General features: G+C 33.2%; 1 protein-coding gene across 3 annotated transcripts in view; it reads left to right on the top strand.

Annotated features, from left to right (window-relative positions):
- The window catches only part of ZNF644 (zinc finger protein 644), a 100664-nt gene extending 89214 nt beyond the window's left edge, over positions 1 to 11450 (top strand). For all 3 annotated transcript variants that reach the window (XM_069478199.1, XM_069478198.1, XM_069478200.1), the window contains 2 exons: positions 8886 to 8988; positions 9742 to 11450. In XM_069478199.1, coding sequence (XP_069334300.1) covers positions 8886 to 8988; positions 9742 to 9934 — 296 coding nt within the window. In that variant the 3' untranslated portion in view covers positions 9935 to 11450. The remainder of the gene's footprint in view (positions 1 to 8885; positions 8989 to 9741) is intronic.
- Positions 11451 to 24266: the final 12816 nt, after the last annotated feature.

Below are 24266 nucleotides of genomic sequence, written 5' to 3'. Positions count from 1 at the left end.
TATGTATTTGTCTGCACAGTAACACATTATTTACAAAGGATTAGCAAGGTAATAAATTGTCTAAGTAAATTTTAAATGTCTAAAACTTGATTTTTTTTCCTAACCTTTTTGATGGTAATCTCTTTAAAATGTTATTATTTCGGCCTACATAATCTTTATAGATATGGTATTAATTGTTTTATTATGCCAACAAGAATTAGGCAATTTGCCCACTATACTAAAAGATGATTGGCTGATTTATTCACTAATTCAAGCATTTTTTCACCTTCTACTGTGGTTTATGCAATGTGCTAGGTACGCAGAAATAAATTGGGTGTACATATATGCATATGTATACATGCATATACATACATAACTGCACATATATACATAACTAATACAAGACAAATTGGTAAGTGCCATTGGAGAGGTATGTGTGAAACACTGTAGAAGTTTAGAGGAAGAGGAAGCTAGTCTAGCACCCCAGAGGGCTTTTAGAATTAGTGTTTAAATGGATCCTGAAGAATAGCTAACTGAAATGGAAAAGGGAGTAAGAAGTGGGGAGGGAGCATACCTGAAGTAGGGAGTAATATTGGGACAATGTGGGAAGTATATTGAAAATACTAGGAAGTAGGAGTTGAGTTGAATTGGTAAAGTGAGTCAGGTAGAGGACATAGAATGCTAGTCTAAAATGTTGGAATTAATTTTTTAGTGAGAACTTTTGAATTTTTTAGAAGAATTCCATAATGCTTTTGAAACTGCCTTTAAAATAAAAGTTAAAGGACTTGGTAGAGAGGTTGTGAAATTGTAAGTGAGGTCATTTTAAGATGCTGTACCTGATCAATGACAATAAGAATATAAAGGAGGGATAATAGATGTACAGATAATACTATGGAAGTAAAGTAAGGAGGATTTGGCAGATTAGTTAAAGATAGAAGTAGAGGAAAGAGACAGAGATGGCTCAAGGTTTTAAATCTTATTACTGGGAGGATGGTTACAACAGTACAGTTAATGAATCTGCTACCATACTGTCTGGTAGAGGGGCGGGCTTCATTACTTCTCTGTCATTTTTCTGGCAACACCTCATCACCCAGCTATCCACTATAACAAAGCAAATAACCACACTTACTAAATCAATAAGTTTATTTTTAGGAGAATAGAGCCTAAGAGTTTTATACCATTATAGCATAAAATATTTAAATTTTTGCCTATTTTTGCTGGTCATTGGTTACAAAATTTAGTTCCCTTTGGTTGATTATCTTTTTTGATTCACATTTTGTTTTTCATAAAAGTCTTATCTAGTTCCCTAGCATTCCTGTGAGTTTTGTTACTTATTTTCTGGGTTTTGCTTTTATGTGTTTGGACTTTCTAAACGTGTCTAATATCTTTATATCCTTAGTTAGAGTGTTTGTGTTTGCTGTCATTTCTATTCTGTCAACCTTAATAAATAATGAGATTCAGAAAATATGATTAAGTATAGAGTTTATTCCAGCCCAAAGCTGGAGGATTGTCACCTTGGAGCATAGATCGAGGGTGCCTTGAATACACACTCCTATTAGCAGTAGGTACAAGTGGAACGGTTCTTAAGAAAAAAAGAAGAGGCAGTTTCTAAGTTGTTTACCAAGAATTTATATCAAAATAACAAGCTGTTGTTTGGCTGAACATTGTTCTTTTTATCACAAATTCCAGGAATGAACATGAAGATAATGGGCAAGGCAGTTAGGAACAAAATGCCTTTAAACAATTGCCCCAGGGCAAAGGTGGGAGGGGGGGTGTGTGGTGGGGTGGTGGTGACTGAAGTCCCATCCTCTGGTCTGTCTGGGCTTGATAAATTTTACATACCTTACATAGCTCAGACTGCTCCGAGCCATTTTTCTTTTATCAATTCTAACATAAATTTCTTGAATGGTGTTTATAATCTGGATTAAGATACATTTGAAATCATAAAGATACATTTAAGATTATAATAATAAGCATGTTGCTGACCAGAGCTAAATTTTAGGTAATCTGTTTTAATTGACTTTATGGAAATAATAAGATAATACACAGATTTTTCTCTTCTGGAGGTTAGGGCAAAAGGATGACTTGTTGGAGATCAGTAGTTCTTCACTTATCCAATGAAGTAGAAAAGTGGAATTTACTATCTCTTTAATGTGTCTAGGGTTTTGAGGATCAAGGTTAATTTTTGCTATCCAATGTTTAAAATATATATTTAATTGTAGCCTTAGCTGGAAGTAAGCTAAAACAGAAAACACCTGGTCAGCATCATGTTTGTTATAGTTTGGATTTTGGCTGGAATGTGTAAACTCTTGAAGATTATAAAAAGCCAAATCAGATCCATTGAGACCATGGATTTGTGACATTTAGAATTACTGTTATATTATTGTGTGCCCTATCCAAGATGAATATTATTATATTGAAGATAATTTAAAGGAAATGTTAAAGTAAGGTGGTTTCCTTACTTGGCTAATTTTATGATCAAGAACAATTTAATTATTCTTACTACATCTAAAATGATATTTTAGAAATACTGAGACTTTAGAGGGAAGGGAGTGTGACTATATTTAGGTAATTCTAAACAAAAGTGACCTAAAGCAGAGTTGTCATTATGTACTTTAATGTTTATTCTAATTTTATATGTGTCTTAATCTTAGAAAAGTAGTTGATATTGATAATAAATGCCTGTTTTGCTTAATAAAACAGCATCCAATTCCAGCTTACCTTGAAAATAAAATTCTGAATGTTTTTTTCCTTACCGTTACCATAAAGAAGCAGTACATTTGCTATCCTGTTAACTCTTAACTGACTAGTAAGCCACTTGTAGCTGGGGTATTGTTAGCTGTTTTATTTTGGGGTTTTGTGTTTGGTTTTGTTTTTTTTTTTTTGAGACAGAGTCTCCCTTTGTTGCCTGGGCTAGAGTGAGTGCCGGCTAGAGTGAGTGGGCTAGAGTGAGTGCAGTGGCGTCAGCCTAGCTCACAGCAACCTCAAACTCCTGGGCTCAAGGGATCCTACTGCCTCAGCCTCCCGAGTAGCTGGGACTACAGGCATGCGCCACCATGCCTGGCTAATTTTTTCTGTATATTTTTAGTTGGCCAGAACATTTCTTTGTATTTTTAGTAGAGACAAAGTCTCGCTCTTGCTCAGGCCAGTCTCGAACTCCTGACCTCAAGCGATCCACCCGCCTCGGCCTCCCAGAGTGCTAGGATTACAGGCGTGAGCCACCGCGCCCGGCCTTGTTAGCTGTTTTAGCTTTCAGCAAGCTGGTAAAACTAACTAGTCTGCCTCTAATTTCTCAGTTTAGAAAAATGTATGATGAAGTATCATTTCTATCTAGCTTTTCTGTTTACATCTTGAGAATACTTGCTCAAAATATTTTTACTAATCATCCCCTGGACTTTAAATAGCACCTGTTTCTACAAATTGTATTTTTCTTCTCCCAAATAGACTCAAGTTTAAATAAAGGACTACTTTCATTTCCTTTAACTCTTTCTCTGAACTAAGCTTGCTTATAAGGTTGTTACTTCCCTTAATATAACCTACTAAGCTACCTGTCTCTTGTAGACTAATACTTGCTAAACCGCAAACCTAATCCTTAAAGCAAAGGAAATCAGCTTTGCCAGACATTTTACACTTCATCCTTTTCAAGGTAAAATGTTAAAACATGCATGATCTAGTTAACTTTGCCACTGATTGCTATGTGATTTTGAGTTAATTGTTTTTTAGTCATTGGGAATGGAAACTAAAAATTAATGGAAGTTACTTAGGGTACTGAAAAAATACCCAGTTTTAGAGTGAAAATATCAAGAGAAAATAATGGTGAAAATAAGTACTTCTGAGGTTACTAATTGTATATCTTTATGTTTAATTCCTGGTTAGAAAAGGAACATTGCTTTTTGTAACAATAAACTACTTAAATTGCTCATTTTGGGAATAATTGGTTTAATTATGGTGGTATAGCTGGGAGCAAAGAACTGATGTTGGTAGGAGTTAGGGGAGTCTTTTCCAATTTTAATATTCTGTAGAGATATAACAGTTTTTGTCTTGGTAGCTACTTTTTTTTTTTTTTTTTTAATGGACCAAGAGATGAAGGAGTGGAATTGAATGCAGCTTTTCTTATTTAGGTTAGTAGGTACTCAGGGCCCAGGACTATGTAATTTGCAGGGTCCAGTGCATAGTGAATATGTGATGCTCTTTGTTCAAAAATTATTAAGAATTTGAGGACTTCAGTAGCATTAAACTGAGCCTGGGGCCCTCCCTGTGCTACTGCACAGGTACACACTCATGAAGCTGGTTTTGTAGGCACTTTGTACAGAAAGAAAAGTATAAGCTAAGGAAATAACGAGTTTGGCCTCTCAACAAATGGCTCCCCGTACTCCCGCCCCAACCCTATTTTGTACAAGCTAACCTGATTTTTCTTTAAAAAAAAAGAAAAGAAAAGCAGCCGCCCTGATTCTTTTTCATTTGGGGCTGAGGTAAAGAAAATGCTATTTGCACAGCCTTTTATATGCTTGGGGCTTAAAGATTAGTGACAGCAATTAGAATTGAGTTTATATATCTATCTTACACATTTATATCCCTTGGGACATGTACATCCTCTCCCCACCTCACCACTGCCACTACTGCCTCCATCACCAGCTTTTTAATGGTAGGGGAATGATGGTTTACCTGTTTGTATCATTTTTATCCCTGTTGTCTTCCTGAATGAGTTCATAGCTGCTATGGCCTAACCAACTTTTATAGGCCAACTAGATGGAGAAGAAATTTTCTTCACTCTAGTAGGGCTACTATACCATGCCCCTTATTTTGGGTATATATAACCTGGCTGTTACTTTAGGTTTCACTTTACCCCAAAGATGCCAACAACCAATTAGAAAAGAAACAGATGGGGGAGAGCTTTTAAATAATTGAGCAGGGGAGAGTGATTGCAAATAACATTTTGGTGGCGAATATTAATTTAGTTATGGTGTGCTTTATCATAGAAGCTTTAGGTGTTTTATGAAATAAACCCTCATTTTCTGAAGTCATTTGTATAGTGAAGGAAAAAGAAAATGAAATTTATTGAAGCAATTATTGTGTGTAATGGGCAGAAAGGTGGAAAAGGCAAAAGATTTCATTTAATAATGTCAGAGCCAAGAGTAAATTCTTTTTCCTCTGTGTATAAAACTAAATAGTGGCTCAGAAAACAGACTTGAATTTATATGTCTCATTATTATTATCTATTATCTATTGATTTGCCTTTCATTGATGTGGTTTAGTGCTTTGGATATGTCGTCGTCGTCGTCATCGTCATCGTCGTCACTGTGTTGTATTCATAGCATAGCAGTATGGTGTTCTTTTTGAGGACTCATAAGTCTATTGTATTTCTCTTATATTTGTTTGACCAAAATAGCTGTTTTACTGAAAGGTATATTCTAAAATTTTTTGCATATAGCCTTACACTTAGCTCAATTTGTTCTTTTTACAAGTAAAATATTCTTAGTAGCAATTGAGATCCTTTATAAATCAGATAACTGCAAAGATTTTTGACAGTCCTCTGGTTGAAATTGATCACTTTTAACCAATGTCTGCCTCCCTGAATAGGAATCTTAAGAAGATTTGAGTGACCAGATTTGTTTCTTTCTAAAGAAGCAATTATACTCAATGAGAAGAAAATTCTAAAAATAATCTAGTATTTTAATATATTTCAAGCATAGAAACAATGTTACATTTTAAATACTTTGGAAAGGGAAAAAGGTGTGTGGATTTTTTTTGTTTTTGGTTTTGAGGGGTGTTTTGGTCACTAACAAGTACAAATAAAATCCTATTACAAAAAAGCCTTTGTGTGACAAAGTTATCTATTTGGCAGATTATCTATATAAACAACTTTGTTAAACCTTTGGCTTTTTATTAGAAATATTGATGAGCTGATTATACTAAAACTGTGAATGTATTAGTGATGTTCTATATTTAATCTTCTAGTGACTCCTGGTACAGTCCCTCTAAATATAATAAAACCTGTTATATGAGATATTGGTAAAATAGACATGTTTGTACCTCATCTTTTTCATTTAGTGGAACATTTTGTGTAAATCATCTTTTTATGTAGAAGATACCAGTTTAAAGTCCCCTTTGTGTGCATATTAATATGTTAAATACTCAATTTTTAACAGATTTTTCAAAATGAATGGGCAGTATTACATGGGTGAAGTTGGATGTTGGTATTGGAAAAAGCCATTTCTATAAAATGTATTCATGTTTCACCTGCTAAAAAAGATACTATTTCAGGGCATAAGAAATTTAGAATTGATAATGAAGATATTAAAACACTGAAGTATTTAGGTTCAATTACTAAATGTCCCAGATTTTTAACCTTAACCTTATGGATAAGTTTCCAAGGATTCTCCGTGCGTCAGGTCCTTTAACCTTAACTTGGAGCCCTATGTACTGGACATTATCAGTCATATGCTGGCAAGAGTTGTCCTGCTTTCCAAATACTACTTAAGACAAAAACAATGACATTCTCATTTAAAGTTTAAATCTGATCATTCATAAAACAGCCTAAACTTCAGAGTTTCTAGAGTCCATAAAGCGTCAAAAGTCAGAAAATACTCTTTTTTCCCCTTCAATTAAAGAAAAAGTCAAAAATATTTCTTTTTCTGAGTAAACATGTCTAGTTCCATTTTTAAGGTATCACAACATCTAAATATAACTTAAATGCCTTGTAATTGATAAAACATTCTTTCACATACTTCCCCACCATCCTCTGCCGTTCTCTCTCAATTTACTTTATACCCCTAACATTAACATTCTGTGAACAAATTTTTTAAGGATTGTTATAATGTATTCTATTTGTATCCTGCAGTAATTTATTTGCATTTTAAAAGGAATTTGAGTACAGTGTGGCAATTTTGACAACTAGCAAGCTAAGCTCATCAAAGCAAGATTCTACCTGTAATCTCACGATATACCAAATGCTTGCTCTGTTCTATGTAACAGAGATTGCGTGTAGTTTACCTTATAGACGGAAAGAGTAGCTGACATCTAGTAGCACTTACTTAGCCTTTGAGTTTTCTGAACTTCCAGTGTGTGAATCACTTAAAATCCACTTAAATTCAGATTGCTCACCAAAGTAACTAGGAAAAAGAAGGTACTGATTATGAAGTAAGTACATGATACTTCACTCTTTGTACTAGTCATAAAGAACCTAGCTTCTACACATAAGCTGGGCTGGTCATTGCTTTTTATCCAGGATAATAAAGAATATGTGACTGCAACAACATATTTGAACAAATGATGCAGAGCTGTTGTACAGGAATGTTACCTATAAATGGCGGTAGAACACATATTCATTCATATGCCATCTAAATGTCAATGGTTAAATTACTGGGTTTTGCTTTATTTTTTACTCCAGAAGTATTTGTCCCATTGTGTGTCAGGCTCTTGACTGAGAGAACTAATGAGAACTTTATAAGATTTTTCTATCCCACATTTTGACTGTTTAGTTTGGATTTACACATTCTTTAAAACTTGACTTCCAGTAGTTCTTTAGTTATTAGACTCTTCTAAGGATAAACAGAAAAAGTCTGTGGGTCCTAGATTTTACTTTTGAATAGGCAGGTGACAGGAGGTTGAAACCAGTGGCTTGAATGAGATTTAGGCTTCTCATGATTTTGAATTTTCTGTGTGACATTTCTGTTAGCATTGCCACTTGACTATACGGAGCTATGTTTACTGGTTTTTTAATAGTAGCATCTATTCTTTTGGAATCTGGACTTTGAACAACTCATTTCATAGAATCATTGACTAGCCAGTTCCTATTCTCTCTTACTTAGAATTTTTCCAGGGGATTTCACATGACAAGGAAATAGAAGAGAAACTATTTGGGTAACTCTTCTGTTACATTTGTGTCCCTCCCGCCTTGGATCCCTAGAAATAAACTCTTACCTTCTCTTCCTGCTAATTGACCAGCAGCACCCTGGATTGCTATCATCCTTTTGTCCAAAGGAATTGTGTAGCTGTATTCAAAGACCTATAAAATGTTATGTCCTATCTACTTCTACCTATAAAAGATCTTTTTTTCCCTGTATTAAATCAGATTGTTTTAGAGTAAATGATTGAAGAAAAAGTCAAGTAATAGAAAAATTTCAAGAACAGTTAGCACTGAAATTTTGGTCTACTTTAAAATAAAAATCTTTTTTTCCCTTTTTAATCACATTTTAAAAATAAGCTGTTGGAGAAAATGTAAAATGAAAAAATGTAAAAAAAATAGTTAACATTAAACCTCAGATCCATTTATAACCTATGTGAGATAGTATGGATTTATATTTTTTCTAGTAAAATAAAAATTATGATTGCATGATTGTACATGCAGTACAAGTTGAGTTCCAAAATGAAAGTTGAGCTTTATTTTGCCTTTCAAATGTAGGGCCAGCATGCATCTATAAGAGCTATTTACTATTACAGAATTCAAAGTGAATCACTATGAAAAGTGATTTTTCATTACGTTGTTAATAATGTTCCCTTATAAGTTTTCAAAACATGTGAGACCTACTTAATGGAGTAGTAATCAAATGCAAATGAGCAAGATTTAACCAGATGTTAAAATTATGTATGATCATAAGAGTAAAGATATCATTACTGTAATACTTGACCAATTTAGTAGTTTCAAATTATTTAGTTCTATTTTCTCAGTTCTAGTTTGGTATCATAAAGCATTATTTGAAAAAACTAGTACAGGCAGAGTGTATGCAGATAATATTACTGCTATTAGAGAATCAGCTGCAAGTTAGTGCATGCTTCAGGGAAAAGGGAAATGAGTGCAAACTTTTTCTAACTTGATTTAGATGGTCTAACCTCTCTAGAAATATGTATATGTGTATATTTTGAAATATATAAGGAATGTTAAGTCTTTCTCTTCCCTTTTTTAGCCTTAGATTGTAAGCAAAAGAAATCAAGGTCAAGATCTGGAAGCAAGAAGAAAATGCTGACATTACCTCATGGTGCTGACGAGGTTTACATTCTCCGATGCAGGTATATGCCTATATTGGCAAATCTCATTAGTTTCTTCAGATTCTGCTGTGAGGTATATTAACTATTTTATTTGGGATTTTTAATTTGTATCAGAGGGTGCTTTCTTAGCAATGAAGTTACAAATACACCTTTCAAGACAGATTTAAAATCTTACTTAGTTCATAATATACCGTACTTCAACAACTAGTGAATCAAGTTAGCTAAGAGCCTCTGTGATACTGTGATTTATAAAAGTGGCTATTTAATTGTTGCATTTTATTTACTTGGTTTGGTTGGTTTAATTTGGCTTGGTATGATTTTTTTACTGTCTTGAGTTCCTGCTTATTGGGAACGCATTTTCTCTTCCCTCATACTCACACCTCCTTCCATACTCACACACACAACACTCATGAATATACATAGACACGACAGGGAAGGGTATTCCCTAAAGAATGGTGCATTTTGGAGTAATAGTTGTTGTTTTGAATGAATTAAGATGTATAGGTATTAAGACTATTTAGTTAATTTTAACCTAATAATAATGCTCGCATGTCTACCGAGATTATCGGGGTTTATTGTAGCTGTTAATAAACATGAATTGAGAGTGTTGCTATTGTATTACATCATTTTTACTTTATTTAGAAACTATTTATTATATGCTATCTTTAAAATATGGTAAAGTTTATTCCCTATATTTATGAATTTTATGTGAATTGGTTTTTTTAAAAGGTGAATTGGTCATGTTAAGAGAACTGTTATCAACTCTTTCTGTAGGTTTTGTGGCCTAGTCTTTAGAGGACCATTGTCTGTTCAGGAAGACTGGATTAAGCACTTACAACGACACATCGTAAACGCTAATCTTCCACGGACTGGAGCTGGCATGGTGGAAGTCACATCACTACTTAAAAAGCCTGCCTCTATTACAGAAACTTCATTTTCTCTACTAATGGCAGAAGCAGCTTCATAGAACCGGGAAATCTTTTAAATAGCAAATTTGAATTGGATGTAAATTTGAAATTCATTCTTTTTTTTTTTAAGCCACATTAAATTATCCGTTTATAAATACTAAAGCAGAAAAATGGGGAAAAGTGAATTATAGTGAAATCAGAGCAAATTGAATACTTAAAACAGTAAGTAGTCTACTATATTTTATATAGGGTGGAAGACATGTTTACTAAGTTTTGTTGGTTAAATGTGTTCACTCAATAAAAGATCAGTACATGTAAGCTGCCATTTATAAACTGTTGCTCATGAATACTTAGAGACAGACATGGATACTTAGAGACAGACTTATTGGAAAATTATGTTTTCTGCAGTGTTACCACAATCAAGGCTCTGTTTATTCCCCACAAGACTTGCATAGAAAAATAAGATATTATATTTTGTTTGTATGTATTTAGTGTTTTGTATAATACCAGGAACTGCTAACTAAATTTACTCAATTTAGGGCATTAAATATCATGTACTTCATAGTTTGAGACTGTTCACTCAAATAGGGCAGAGTACTATTCTATCTAGATGTGTAAGTGTTTTTTTTAAATCACACGGAACGGTTTTTTTTATACTAAAAAGTGGAGGGAGATTTGTTTAAACAAGTATTTCTAAAAGAAATATGTACATAGTCCTGGAAATTATTTGTGGTAAGGAAATATTCTTTACTCCAGTTGCATTTCTCAGACAATAAAGTGGTGCATCCATGCTACCTCCTACTTTGTCAACAAAGATGCTATTTACCCTTTACATTTTTGTATCATAATAGATGAAAAAAATCTAATGTTCTTTATTGCAAGACATTCTTTTGTTAACAGATTTTTTTTTTTAATGTTTTACCTGAAATTTGACATGCTTACAGGACAGGTTTGCCTCTTACTTTATTTAACATTGTAGAAATGTAATTAATAAACAATGCTCACTACACAATTTAGAATAGGCGTTCTCATTTATATTATCTTCCAAATTTGATCAGTTAGCAAAAGTTAATACACCAATTAAAATATTTCTACATATGATGAGAATGTTTACAATTTAAATTTTAGAACTTGTTTTGGATGTGATTATATGTACGAAAATCGTGTAACACTATGCTCATGCTAAGAACCGACATAACGGAATTACTGAAATAAATGTGCTGTGAGGAATGGAAAATATGGTGCAGGTGTCTTGGTCATGATAAATTGTGATTCTTCTTTTAAACTCTTTCCACAAACAAATTACTTCTTTTAATCTGAAATCAGATTCCTTTACAAATAACAATTTTTGTATGCAAGCACCATTTCATTTTATTTCATGTAGTATGGCTAATACTATAGTTGAACCAAGGATATGCATTGATTCTTTGCTTTGTCTGTAAATAAAGTTAAAAACAGTTAAAATAAGGAGTATTTTAGTAGAGTATATACATACCTCACTGCCAGTGAAATTGCTTTCCTATGGTATATCTCCTTACCAGAAAAATCTCTAAATAAAAAAAGACTTAAAGAAAATTATAATGTGTATAATGGTGCAACATTTTTTTTAACATTGGTGGAAATAGTCCACTTAAGGTTGTGTTTCATTTGATTTAAAATTGTTTATATTTACCAGGTTACTTTGTTCACAGGATGTAGTTTTTCTTGTCAGTTTTTCTCCCTTTCATGGTAAATCAAACCTCTAAATTCAGAAACATCTTACATGCAGAATTAGAAGGTTGGACTAGATGAATCATTCCCAACCAAGGTTTCCTGATCCCTGAGGAAGTCAATAAGGGGAAAGTTCTTACAAGTTATTTTCAGTATTACAAAAGGCCTGATAGAAACTGTGCATTTGTCCATAATGAGACTAAGTAAAACATCAAATTTCTTCACTTTTGACTGAAAATCTACTAAGTCTGTGTATACTGGTTATCTCTTATTGAGCAAGTTTCATTGATAGTTATATGTCTTTGAATATTTTTTTTTAATTGGCAGACATACTACATAGCAAGTAGAGTTCAGTAGTTAAAAAAAAAAAGAAAGAAAGAAAAAACATCATAACAGGATTCCTGGTGGGAAGACTAGCAATCACTAGAGCCCCTTTCAGCTCTAATGCTTAACAGTTCTTTGATTTTGTCTTATTAGGCCAATTATCAACATGTATGAATGTAAGTAAAAGAGTTAGTTTGACCATAAGTTTCAGGATCAAACCTACATTAAATTTTTTATGTGTTGAACAATATTTGAAACAATTGTTTCTGCTTCTAGATGTACTAAAAATTCAGTTACCAAAATAGGATATTTCAAATTAGAAACAGTACTAGAGGGACTCCTGAAAAGTCAATGTTGTTAAACAAGGAACATTTTTCATAGTAAAGATATTTGGGTTACAAAATTTAAAGAATTCTTAGGAAGAAAAGTTCATCTTTTATTTGGCAACTAGAAATTTGATAATATATTTTCATTTGGCTCCCACTAGAAAATTATAAAATATTGTTTCAAGTTATGTGATAGGTTTTCATGTCAGAATTTGGCCTGATTTATTACTCAGTATTGACTAATTTTTTTTTAATTCTTTTATCATTGCCTGAAATATGTGAGCTCCTTTTGCATTAGGGATTTAAAAAATAAAATCCAGTCAGAAGTGTTGATTTATTTAATAGAACCAAGACAAAAACATTTTCTCCATAAGTAATATTTTCCACTATGCTTCTTTGGAGTACATCAGAACTGTGGCATAACTTATACCTCTAGTTTAGATTTCACTTACTTAATCATGGGTTGGGGAGATAATAGTTTTTCAGTAGTAATTTACTAGACAAACTTTTCGTAAGGACATACACATAACTTCTCAAGGACTATACACTTAGAACATATTAGTCCAAAGGATACTCTGGTTTTTTCCTCACTAAGAAAATGTAATATATTCCCATTTAAAAATATTAGAAAAACAAAAAAGTAAAAAATGGAGGAAATTACCTGTTGTGTCATCACTCAAAGATACCTACTTTTTTTTTTTCCTGAAATAATGCAAGTAAAAGATACCTACTTTTTATAGCTTGAAACATTTCTTTCTTTTATTGTTTCAATATAGTTATGACCAGAATGTATTATAATGTATCTTGTTTTCCCAAGTTAATTTTAAATTTGAGTGCTTTATTGTATAGACTAACCTTGGAGTATTACATAATTTATCTTAACACTTGAATGTGACAAAGGCCAGTCAGCATTAGTGATATTTCGAATCAGGGCCTAGAATCATCTTTCACCCCTGCCACAGAAGATAGCTGTCATATTTATTTCAATAGTGGGAACTTGTTTTCTTATTTTGAGGGCTGGCTAATTTCAGTTACAGTTCTTCCATCAATACCCCATACCTTTCATACAACCTTTATTATCACAAAATATTGAATAATACCTTTAATTGTTTAGGCAAACAACAGTAATAACAAAATTTATAGAATTGATACCTCACACTGCATGGTTCTTAGATTAATCCCAGCACTTTGGCACATATTAATCCCAGCACTTTGGTAGGCTGAGGCAGGAGGATCACTTGAGACCAGGAGTTCTAGACCAGCCTGGGCAACATAGCGAGACCCCATCACTACATAATTTTTTTTTTAATGAGTTAGGTGTGTTGGTATGTGCCTGTAGTTCCAGCCACGCAGGAGGCTGACACAGGAGGATCACTTGAGCCCAGGAGTTTGAGGTTGCAGCAAGCTATGATTGCACCACTGCACTTCAGCCCAGGTGACAAACAAGACCCTGTCTAAAAAAAAAGAAGAGAAAAATACATGGAATTCTCCCACATTGAAGATTTGTCATATACCTATTTTTCTGTTTATGGACTTTTTTGCTTTGAAAACAAAACAAAACAAAACATGAGAGCATGCTTTGTAGAAATTGGCCCTTTTTTATTGGTAGATCCATGAGCATTTTCATACCATTAGATATTCTTCTTTAAAAAATGTACTTTAAATTTATGTGTAGCATTCTATTATACCATACATTATTTACTCCTCCATTATTGATCATTTTATGTTATCTCCAGGATTTTGGCATCATTAAGAATGCTTTTGATGAACATTCTTTCAGTAAATTGTACACATCCAGAATTTTTTCCTTAGGATAGATTTCTAGTAGTAGAATTGGTAGATCAAAGAGTTGGATATTGCTCACACAGGTGAGGCTTTATATATGAATTGCCAAATTGTTATTCAGAAAGGACATATAACTGTGTACTCTCTTACCTGCAATGTATGAGAATGGCTTACAGTTCTTCTCATCCATTTCAGTATATTCTTTCAAATAACAAAACTTTGCTTATTTAATTAGGTAAAAAGTGGTCTCTTGTTTGTTTTTAAGTGACAAATGAAAACAAAATATGTGAACTTTTGATCTTAAAGGCATTGGTTTTCTGATTAAAAATAATTAATGTAACACATATAATTATGTTTTGCAGGATGATGTGTCTAAAATAACTTCATAATTTCATAATTGGCCACTGGGACAATAGAGAGTATAAGTGTCCTTAACCTGTAGTCTTTTTAAAAGATCTTTGTCATATTAATTCCAAAATTTTGTGTGTGCATCTGTGTCCATTTTTCTGGGAGTTCCATAGCATTTGTCGTATACTCAATTGGTCTGTGACCCTGTGCCCCCTGCCCCAAAAAGTAAAGAATAACTAATTTGAAAGTAATATATGTCACCATATCAACTGTTGAGTGGTTTATGTTTTTGAGTATAATCCTAGACAAATTTAATTAAAATTAACCCTCAAAATCTTCTGGCATAGATTTTTTGTTTGTTTGTTTTTATTTGGTGGGGTAACAAGATAGCATTAAATGTGAATTATTTTATATCTTCTGAACAAGTTGGTAGAAAAAGATTATAAGGTCAGACTCTGGAATTTTATTTTTGTCTTGAGAATTTAGCAAATTTCAGCAAATACTTTTAGGTAATGAGCTTTTAGATAATGTTTAGTTGTGTTAACAACCCAATTAAACTTTTGAAAACATTTTGAACTGCATTTTTAAATTCAGTATACCCAGTGTCTGTTTTCAGAACCTAAATTCCCTGATTTAAAACCTTTTCAAGTACATAAATATCTTCTAAATATAGTAAATTAAATTCCTGATAAATATGTAGAACCTTGAAATCTCTTGGATATTTCAGTGCCTCATAAAACTTAGTAGGATTTCTACTTTAAAATCAGAAGTTGAAGCTGATTACTTATACATTTTAAGTTGGATTTAGAAGGTTGAACTGTTACTCTAATCAGCCAGATACTCTTAAATAATATAAATACTCAAAATTTTAAAAGTATGCACAAATTGCCTCTTACTAAATTTGCTTTTTTGTGAGTTAAAGTACATGTTACTATTTAAAGAAATATTTTAATTACTATAAAAACATCTCCAGCACCCTCAACTAAATTCTCCTCTTCCCATTACCATTATTCTGACTTTTTAAATAATCATTTGTTTGCTATTCTTAACAGTTTGACCTCCTATGAATGCATATAGTTTACTTTTACCTGTTTTTGTATTTTATAGAACTGAAATTATACCACATGTATTCTTTTGTGACTTGCTGCTTTTGCTTAATATTATCTATGAAGTTCATCTCTGTTTTTATCTGTAGTTTATTCATTTTCATTGTTGGATATTATTATATAGATATGCCATTATTTAATTTTTTATTTTTATTGTTAATAGACATTTGAGTTGTTTTCAGTTTATGGCTTTTGAGAGTTATGGAGCTGTGCACATCCTTCTTATGTTTCATGATGAACATCTGCAAGTTTCTCTAGGGTGCATGCCAAGGAGTGTAATTTTTTGGTCATACAGTATATGCCTCTTAGATAAAGACAACTGCTAAAATGATCGTACATGTTCGCACTCCCGAAAGGAGTGCGTAAAAGTTCTTATTCCTCTGTATCCTCACTAATACTGTCAGGCTTTTAAATTTTTTCTATTTAGTGGGTATAAATGGCATTTCATTGTGAATTTAGTTTACATGTCCCTGATTACAATGAGATTGATTATCCTTTCTCATGTTTACTGGCCACTTGGGTTTCTCTTTTGAGAAATGCCTTTACAAATTGCCCATTTTTTCAGTTGGCCTGCCTTTTTTCATACTGACTCTTAGGAATTCAGCTAATCCTTAAAGCATATGTGTTGCAGATATCTTCAACTTTGTCACTGTGTTTTTCACTTGCTTTATGATGACTTTTGATGAATAGTTCTTAATTCTAATGTAGTAAAATTAATCCTTTCAAATTTCTTAAAGTCATTTTGTGGAATAAATTCTTGGTTTTTTGTTTGTCTGATGACAACTTTATTCACTTAAGCTTTTTTTTTTTCATCGTTCAAGGATTATTTGGTGTTTTCATTGCCATGAATATTGACCTTAATTCTTGAATGGTTTTTTCTATATTGACAGTTATTTTCCCCGCCCCCCCCCCATATTGAGGTTGTTATTCCATCATTTTCTGCCTTGTTTTCACAAGTCAGCTGTTGCTTATTTTAAAATAAGCTGCTCTGTATTTTCTGGCTGCTTTTAAGATATTTATCTTTAGCTCTAGTTTTCTAAAGTTTTACTATAATATGTCTATGTGGGAGTTTTCTTTTTTAATTTTTAAATTTGGGATCTCTGTTGGGATTCTGGAAATTTCCTAGCTGTTATCTCTCAACTGTTTTTGTTCCATTTCTCTCTCATTCTTTTGGGACTCTGATTAAATATCTTAAATCCTTCTCACTGTGTTCTTTAGGTTTTTTACCTTCTCTTCTGTGTTTTCTATTTCTTTGTCTCTTTGTGCTGGATTCTGGTTTCTTATCCCTGGCTTGGCTTTTATTTCTTTGAATATGGTTCACATAGTTATTTTTATATTCTACATCTGATACTTCCAGAATCTAAAACAATTGTGGGTCTGATTCTGTTGATAGTTGCTTTTGTTGCTTCTTGTTTCCAGTAGCTTATTTTCTTGTGTGCCCATATGTTTGACTATATGCTGGACATTATTATTTGTAAACTGTTACAGAACTATTTTGAGGCCTTAGGATAGTATCTTCCCCACAGGATTTTTATTACTTCTACCAGGTGTCTAGGAGTACTAGTAGTCAGAACACCTTAATCTAAGTTCAAGTTTTAAGTTTGCCTGGTCTATTCACATGACCCAAAGTCAAACTGTAAAAGCTAGATCACAGGTAGGCTGGTTTACATTTGGTTCACTTTTCACCTCGTGAGTATAGTTTTGTTGTCTTAACCCTGTGAGGCCATTGAAAGTGCAACTTAGTTTCATAGCTCTTTTTTCTAGAAAAGATTATTTCCTCAGGGCAAAAATAAAGGGTTTCAGTAATGGATGGCCTCACTGGGTTTCTTTTCTTTTAGATTTTTTGACTCAGTAATTCTTCACTGCCTTGTTAGTTCCTTGGTGCTTATATGAAATTTTATTTTTCCTAATCCATCATTTTAAGAAATCCTTATATAAATTTTCTGAGATCAGTGATTTCATATATTTTCTTCACTTCTGTTTTCCTGGAGGAGGTCTGGTGTATAGTATGCATCCAGTAAAATATTTACCAAATTATTGAGTAAATGAGCTATTTTAAGGCAAATTTAAGTGGGGTACAAAATTTATTTCCCTCTTGTTTTTCTTCTTAAAAATAAAATTTGGCTATTTTTGAGCATTTTTCTTGTCCATGTGTATTTTAGAATTAGTTTGTCAAATCCCTTTGTGACATCCTGACTTAGGTAAGATCTCCAAGATATCTTATCACATATATGCGTATATATTCCAAAATCTGAAACATTCTGGTCCCAAGCATTTCAGATAAGGGATTCTTAACCAGTATTTCACTGAGAAATTTTTTCATATGTGTTTATTAGTAATATTGGCCTTTACTTCTCTTGGATTCTGCTTTACTTGTCTGGATTTTGTGTCTAAGTTGTGCTGGCCTCATAAAATGAGTTGGGAAGTTTAAATTTGTGCTCTGAAAGAGTTTTCATATCATGGACAATATTGCTTTCTTTTTTATTTTTAATATTTTTTAATTTAATTTAATTTAATTATTTTTTGAGACAACGTTTAGTTTTGTTGGCCAGGCAGGACAGCAGTGGCGTCATCATAACTTACTACAACCTCTACTCCTGGGCTCCAGCTATCATCCTGCCTAAGCCTCCTGAGTAGCTGTGACTACAGGCATGCATCACCATGTCCAGCCAATTTTTCTATTTTTTTGTAGAAATGGGTTCTTGCTCCTGCTCAGGCTGATCAAGTCCTGGCCTCAAGCAGTCCTCCAGCCTCAGCTTCCCAAAGTGCTAGAATTACAGGCATTGAGCCACAGCACCCAGCCTAATATTGCTTTCTTAAAGATTTGATAACATTCATCCATAAACTTATCTAAGTTTATTACCTTTTGAGAGATAGATCTTTTGGTTATTTTTACTATTTCTTCTGTAATCATAGTTTGTTAGGGTTTTCTCCCTTTTTTTGAGCCAATTTTGGTTATATTTTTCTAGAAGATTATTTATTCTAGATTTCCCAAAATTTTAGTATAATGTCTAGATAGCATCCTCTTACAGGTTATTTAATGCATATTATTGTTTCTTCACTTACTAATGTTTACTACTTTTTTTTTTCCTTAAAGTTACTGAAGGTTTTATCTGTTTTTGTTAGTCTTTCCAAGAACCTGCTTGTGGTATTTTATTCATTAACGCAACTCTTCTGTCTAGAACCTAAAGTTTGTTTATTGCTTTTCTGGTTTTCTGGTAATTACATGTAAGTCAACATGTTTTTCTACACATATCAATTTCACTGTATCCCACAGGTTTAGATACATTAGAGCTATTGTCATTATTTATTTTTTATATTACATTTCAACTTTGATTTCCTTTTTAACCAATTTCTACCTTTTGGGAATTTGTTGAAATTTCCTGAGTGGTCTAAGACGTAGTTACTTGTTATGTCTAATGTGTTTGAAAACAGCATGTAATATGTTTTTTGGGTTTTATATATGTTTTCAGAGTTTTATATATGTGATATATAGTTTATATTCATATATTTTTATATATGATTTATACCAAATATATTTAGGATTTAAATGCTGCTATTTAAATTATCACTGTCTTACTCATATATTCCCTACTTATCAGATTCTGTGAAAAATAGGATCTCAGTGTGATTGCTATTGTGTCAATTTCTTCTCATCCTCAGATTTTGCTTTCTGAATTTCCAAACATTGTTTTTAAGTATATAGAGGCTCATGACTGTTGTGTCTACTTGGTAGATTGTTCAATTTTTCAAATAAAAATAAAAGGGGGTGCATATCTTTTTTCCTTCCTTTCTAATGTCATTTTAGGTTTGACTTTTGTCAATGACATAGAGCTAGGTTTCTTATTATTTCACACAATTTGAGATGAATTGGTGAATAAAACCATCCATATATTCATATTTTGGTGAGTATATATTTGTACTTACTTTCACCATATTATTTTATGTTTTCTATGTATTGTGCTTTTTTTTTTTTTTTTTGAGACTGGGTCTTACTCCATTGCCTGCTAGAGTGCCATGGCGTTATCATTGCTCACTGCAGCCTCAAACTTCTGGGCTCAAGCGATCCTCCTGCCTCAGCCTCCCTAGGAGCTGGAACAACAGACATGCACCACCACGCCCAGCTAATTTTTCTGTTTTTTGTAGAGATGGGGTTTCGCTCTTCCTCAAGCTGGTCTCAAGCTCCTGGCCTCAAGCAAACCTTCCACCTCGGCCTCCCAAAGTGCTAGAATTATAGGTGTGCACTACCACACTGGCCTATGTATTTTTTTTATTGATATATAATAACTGTACATATTCATGGAGTACATGTTATATTTTGATACAAGCATATAACATACAGTGATCAAATCAGGGCAATTGGGACATGATTCACCTGAAACATTTATCATTGCCCCATGCTGGGAGCATTTGAAAACTTCTAGCTATTCCGAAATATAACAAATCATTGCCAACTGTAGTTGCCTCATTGCACTATTGAACACTAGAACTTTTTCCTTATATCTGACAGAATTACCCCTTCACCAACACCTTTTCGTTACTCCTTCCCACCACCCTTACCAATCTCTAGTGGCCACCATTCTATTCACTACCTCCTTGAGATCAATTTTTTTTTAGGTCCCATATATGAGTGTGAAAATCCAATATTTGTCTTTCTGTGCCTGGTTTATTTCACTTAAAATAATGTCCTCCAGATCTATCCATGTTTCTTGGCCTATGTATTGTGTTTACTTAATGTTTCTTTTCCTTCCCCGTCTTTTATTGGATTGATTGGGGATGTTTTTTTAACTTTTTATACATATATTTATACAGGATCTTATAAAGCAAAGAGAAATATCTTTCCTTTTCTTGATTTTCTTGTTATTTTTTTAAACAGTTGTCTTTAATCCATTTGAAATTGATTTTAGCTTGTGGTATAGCATAGGAGTTCATTTCTCTCTTCCTTCAACATGGGTACCAGCACCATTCATTAAACAATTTATCCAACAGACTTGAACCACAGCTTTGTTTTACATATCAAATTCTCGTGTAACCTGGGATTTGTATTTGGAATCTCTGTTCTGTTCAACTGTTCCTTTTCTCTTTTTGTAAATCAATGTCATGTTTATTTGATTACAGGGATTTTTTTCATACCATGTTCTGATAAAGTAGCAGAGCAAGTTTCCTTGCCTTCTATAGAATATACTTTCTCCTTCAGAGTTTTCACGAACTCTTCAGAATGATTTTACTACCCATCTTTTCTGTTTCAAAAGTTTTGAATCCATATTTTCATAATCCTAAGAAATCTGTTCCTTCCCCATTTAAACTTGATTTTGCATGGCTCTTTCCTTTTTTTCTTATTCCATCTTGAGGTCTCTTTTCTAGTTTGTTGTTGTTTTACTTTTGCCCTAAAAGCTGAATAATAAGTTGACCAGGTAAAGGATTGTTGTCGGCAGCCCTTTTCTCTCAGGATACATAGATGTTATTTGTCTCAGGGTGGATAGACTGCCTGTTTCATTGCCAGTCTGACTTTTTTCCTTATAAGTAACTTGTTCTTTCTGCCTGAATATTTATAAGATTATCTGTTTAAGAGTTCAGGAACTTGCATTATTAAAAAAAAAAAGTTCAGGAACTTTACCAAGCATGCCTAAATATGTGTTTTTTTCATCAGTCCAGCTTGAAACTTAATGAGCAGGCTCCAGTCTTTCTCTAACTCCGGTAAAATTTTCTGCTACTACCTGCTGAATAATTTTATTTTTTCCATTTGTTCCTTTTTCTCCTTCCAGAATTCCCAGTATCTGCATGATAGATTGCTTTGATCTGTTCTTCACCTCTTTTCCTTCATGATTTCTATTTATGTATGTTTGCTTTGTACTTTGAGGTATTTCTTGCACTTACAGTGACCATCCTCTTTTTAAAGTTATTTAAAGTTCTGTTTCAAAAATAATGTTACTAAGCTTTTGTAAGTGGTGTGTGCTGCTGTACTTGAATCTCCTTAAATGCTTTTATTTGTTCTTGTTCGTGTTTTCATCTTTCTTCTCTAGCATTTCTGTTTTACTAAGGACATTTTCTGATAATTCTTCTGATTTTCCTCTTTCTTATTGCTGGGCTTCCTTAAATGGATTATTTTTCTTTTGCAGCTCATTGGGGTCTTGTCTGTTTGTTGGGATGACCTCAATGTTAGTAATCCTCCAAGCAATAAAAAGTCAAGTGGCAGTACCTGAAGAGTATCTCTGGCCCCTGAGCTTTCTGTAGTCTCTCATTCTCAAGGAAAGGACAGATAGGACTTAGTCTACCCATTCAATGTTTTGAGTTTCAGAAAGACAGTACACTTACATGGGGGCCAGAATTGATCGCCCCTGGAGTCCACATATACCTGATAGTTACATACTCCCTAGGATTTACCTCCTTCTGGTCCTTACCACTAAACTTCAATACATGAAGGAGAAAGTTCCATATTGGTTCCCTTTTCTATCAGGACCCCAACAAAGACCCAAGCCTGATTTACACCCACGCCAATTGCCTGGAAGTCCCAGCAGCCATCTGGCTTGGGAGAAGCAAAGGTTTAGTGCTGGGAGTGGAGGAAAGAGGACCTTTGTTGAAATCACTCCTGCTTCCATAATTTTCTCACCCTTAAAACTTCTAAGAAATGTTAACTTAATTTTTAATTAGCATCCTACTTCAGTCAGTATCTGTCTTTTCCCTGTAGTGACATGAGAACCTTAGTATGCTCCCATTCAGCAGCCTCACTTTTTTTTTTATTTGAAATTTGGCTTCCATATAATTTCTTATAATTTATTAATTTCATGAAGTCTCGATCTTTCATTACTTAATATTCCTTGTGAAGAAATGAGAAAAACACATAAAGCATTTCTGCTTCATACTGAGCTATGGTGGTTGTCTCAGAGAAAAACTTATATGCAATTGTTTTGAGTTCCAAGCTGAATTAGTCACTTCTTTTGTGGAACATTTTTGTATGTTGAAGTGAAATTGATAGAACATAAGATCAGCCATTTTGAAGTAAACAGTCTAGTGGCATTTAGTGCATTCAAAATGTTGTGTGCCAGCCACCTCTACCTAGTTCCAAAATGTTTCATTACCCCAAAAAGAAACCTTGTGCACAGTAAGCCCTGGGTCCCCATTTTCCTCTACCCAAGCACTGACAACCACCAATCTACATTTTGTCTCAATTGGGTATACGTATTCTACTTCCGTATTATTTTTTAATCAATGCTTTGTATTTTAACACTTAAATTTTTATTTATTTATTTTTTCGCCGTTAGTGATTCTATATACATATCTTACTCTTGGAATAATGTATCTTTTGTTGGAATACATCCTCAAGGAACTTTTCTCAGAAAAGGCTGATGGGTGATAAGCTCTCTGAGTCGTCATACATCTGAAGACGTATTTATTTCCATCTTTACTAGGGGTATAATAGATTTTCCCTTAGACCTCTGACAATATTGTTCTGTTGTCCTCTTATATTCAGTATTATGAACAGTCTCGTGCCAATGTGATCTAATTCTTTCATCAATTTTTCTCCCCACACCCCCTGCAAGCGTGGAAATTTTAAGATTATCTTTTTCTCCTTAATGTTCTGAAAGTTCACCAAGAACTTCATTGTTTAACACTTTGTGAGTACTCTCAATTTGAGGACTTATAACTGTTTTCACTTCTGGGATATTTACTTTCATTATTTCTTTGCTTATTTTCTTCAATTCTGTCTGTTCTCTCCTTGTGGCACCACTTTTGATGGTTATTACAACTCTTAAATCTGTTGTCCATGTCTCCTGTTACTTTTGTTTGTTTGTTTGTTTTTGCACTATGCCCTGAGAGAATTCTTTAACTCAGGCTTCCAACACACTGTTGACTCTTGAGCTATGTTCATTCTGCTAGTCAGCCTATCTGATGTCTCTTCACTATGTTGATTGTTTCTTTTGCTGTGTGGAAGCTTTTTGGTTTAATTAAATCCCACTTGTCTTTTTGTTTTTGTTGTCCGTGCTTTTGAAATCTTAGTCATAAAATAATTGCCAGATGTCCTGAAGAGTTTTTCCTGTGTTTTCTCCTAGTAGTTTTGGGTCTTTTTATTACTGATAAAAATTTTCAAAAGAATTTTATTACTAATTCAATCTTGGTACTCACAATGTACTGTTCAGATTTTCTGTTTCTTCCTGATTCAGTGTTGGAAGGTTGTATGTTTCCAAGAATTTATCCATTTCTTCTAGGTTTCCCAGTTTGTTAGCACATAGTTGTTTATAATAGTCTCTGATGATGTTTTCTATTGCTGTATTATCCATTGTAATGCCTCCTTTTTCATTTCTGATTTTTTTTTTATTTGACTCTTTTCACTTGTTGGTTATTCCAACTAGCAGTTTATCAGTTTTGTTTATCTTTTTGAAGAACCAATTCTTCATTTCATTGATCCTGTGTATTGTTTTTTTCAGTCTCTATTTTGTTTGGTTCTGCCCTGATCTGTATTATTTCTTTTCTCTAGCTAATTTGGGGTTTGGTTTGTTCTTTTCTAGTTCCTTGAGGATATGCATGGTTAGATTATTTATTTGAAATCTTTCTACTTTTTTGATGTATGCATTTATTGCTATATCTGTCTTAGGACTGCCTTTGCTGTATCCCACAGGTTTGGTATGTTGTGTTTCCATTTTCATTTGTTTCTAGAAATTTTTTGGTTTTCATCGTAATTTCTTGATTAACCCAGTGGTTGTTCAGGAGCATGTTGTTTAATTCCTATGTATTTGTTTGGTTTCCAAAGTTCCTCTTGGTATTGGTTTCTGGTTTTATTCCATTGTGGTTTG

This window comes from Eulemur rufifrons, chromosome 8 (assembly GCF_041146395.1).
Source record: "Eulemur rufifrons isolate Redbay chromosome 8, OSU_ERuf_1, whole genome shotgun sequence".
Lineage (NCBI taxonomy): Eukaryota > Metazoa > Chordata > Mammalia > Primates > Lemuridae > Eulemur > Eulemur rufifrons.
The sequence above is the reverse complement of the archived record's forward strand: the minus strand, read 5'-3'. Positions and strand labels throughout refer to the sequence as shown.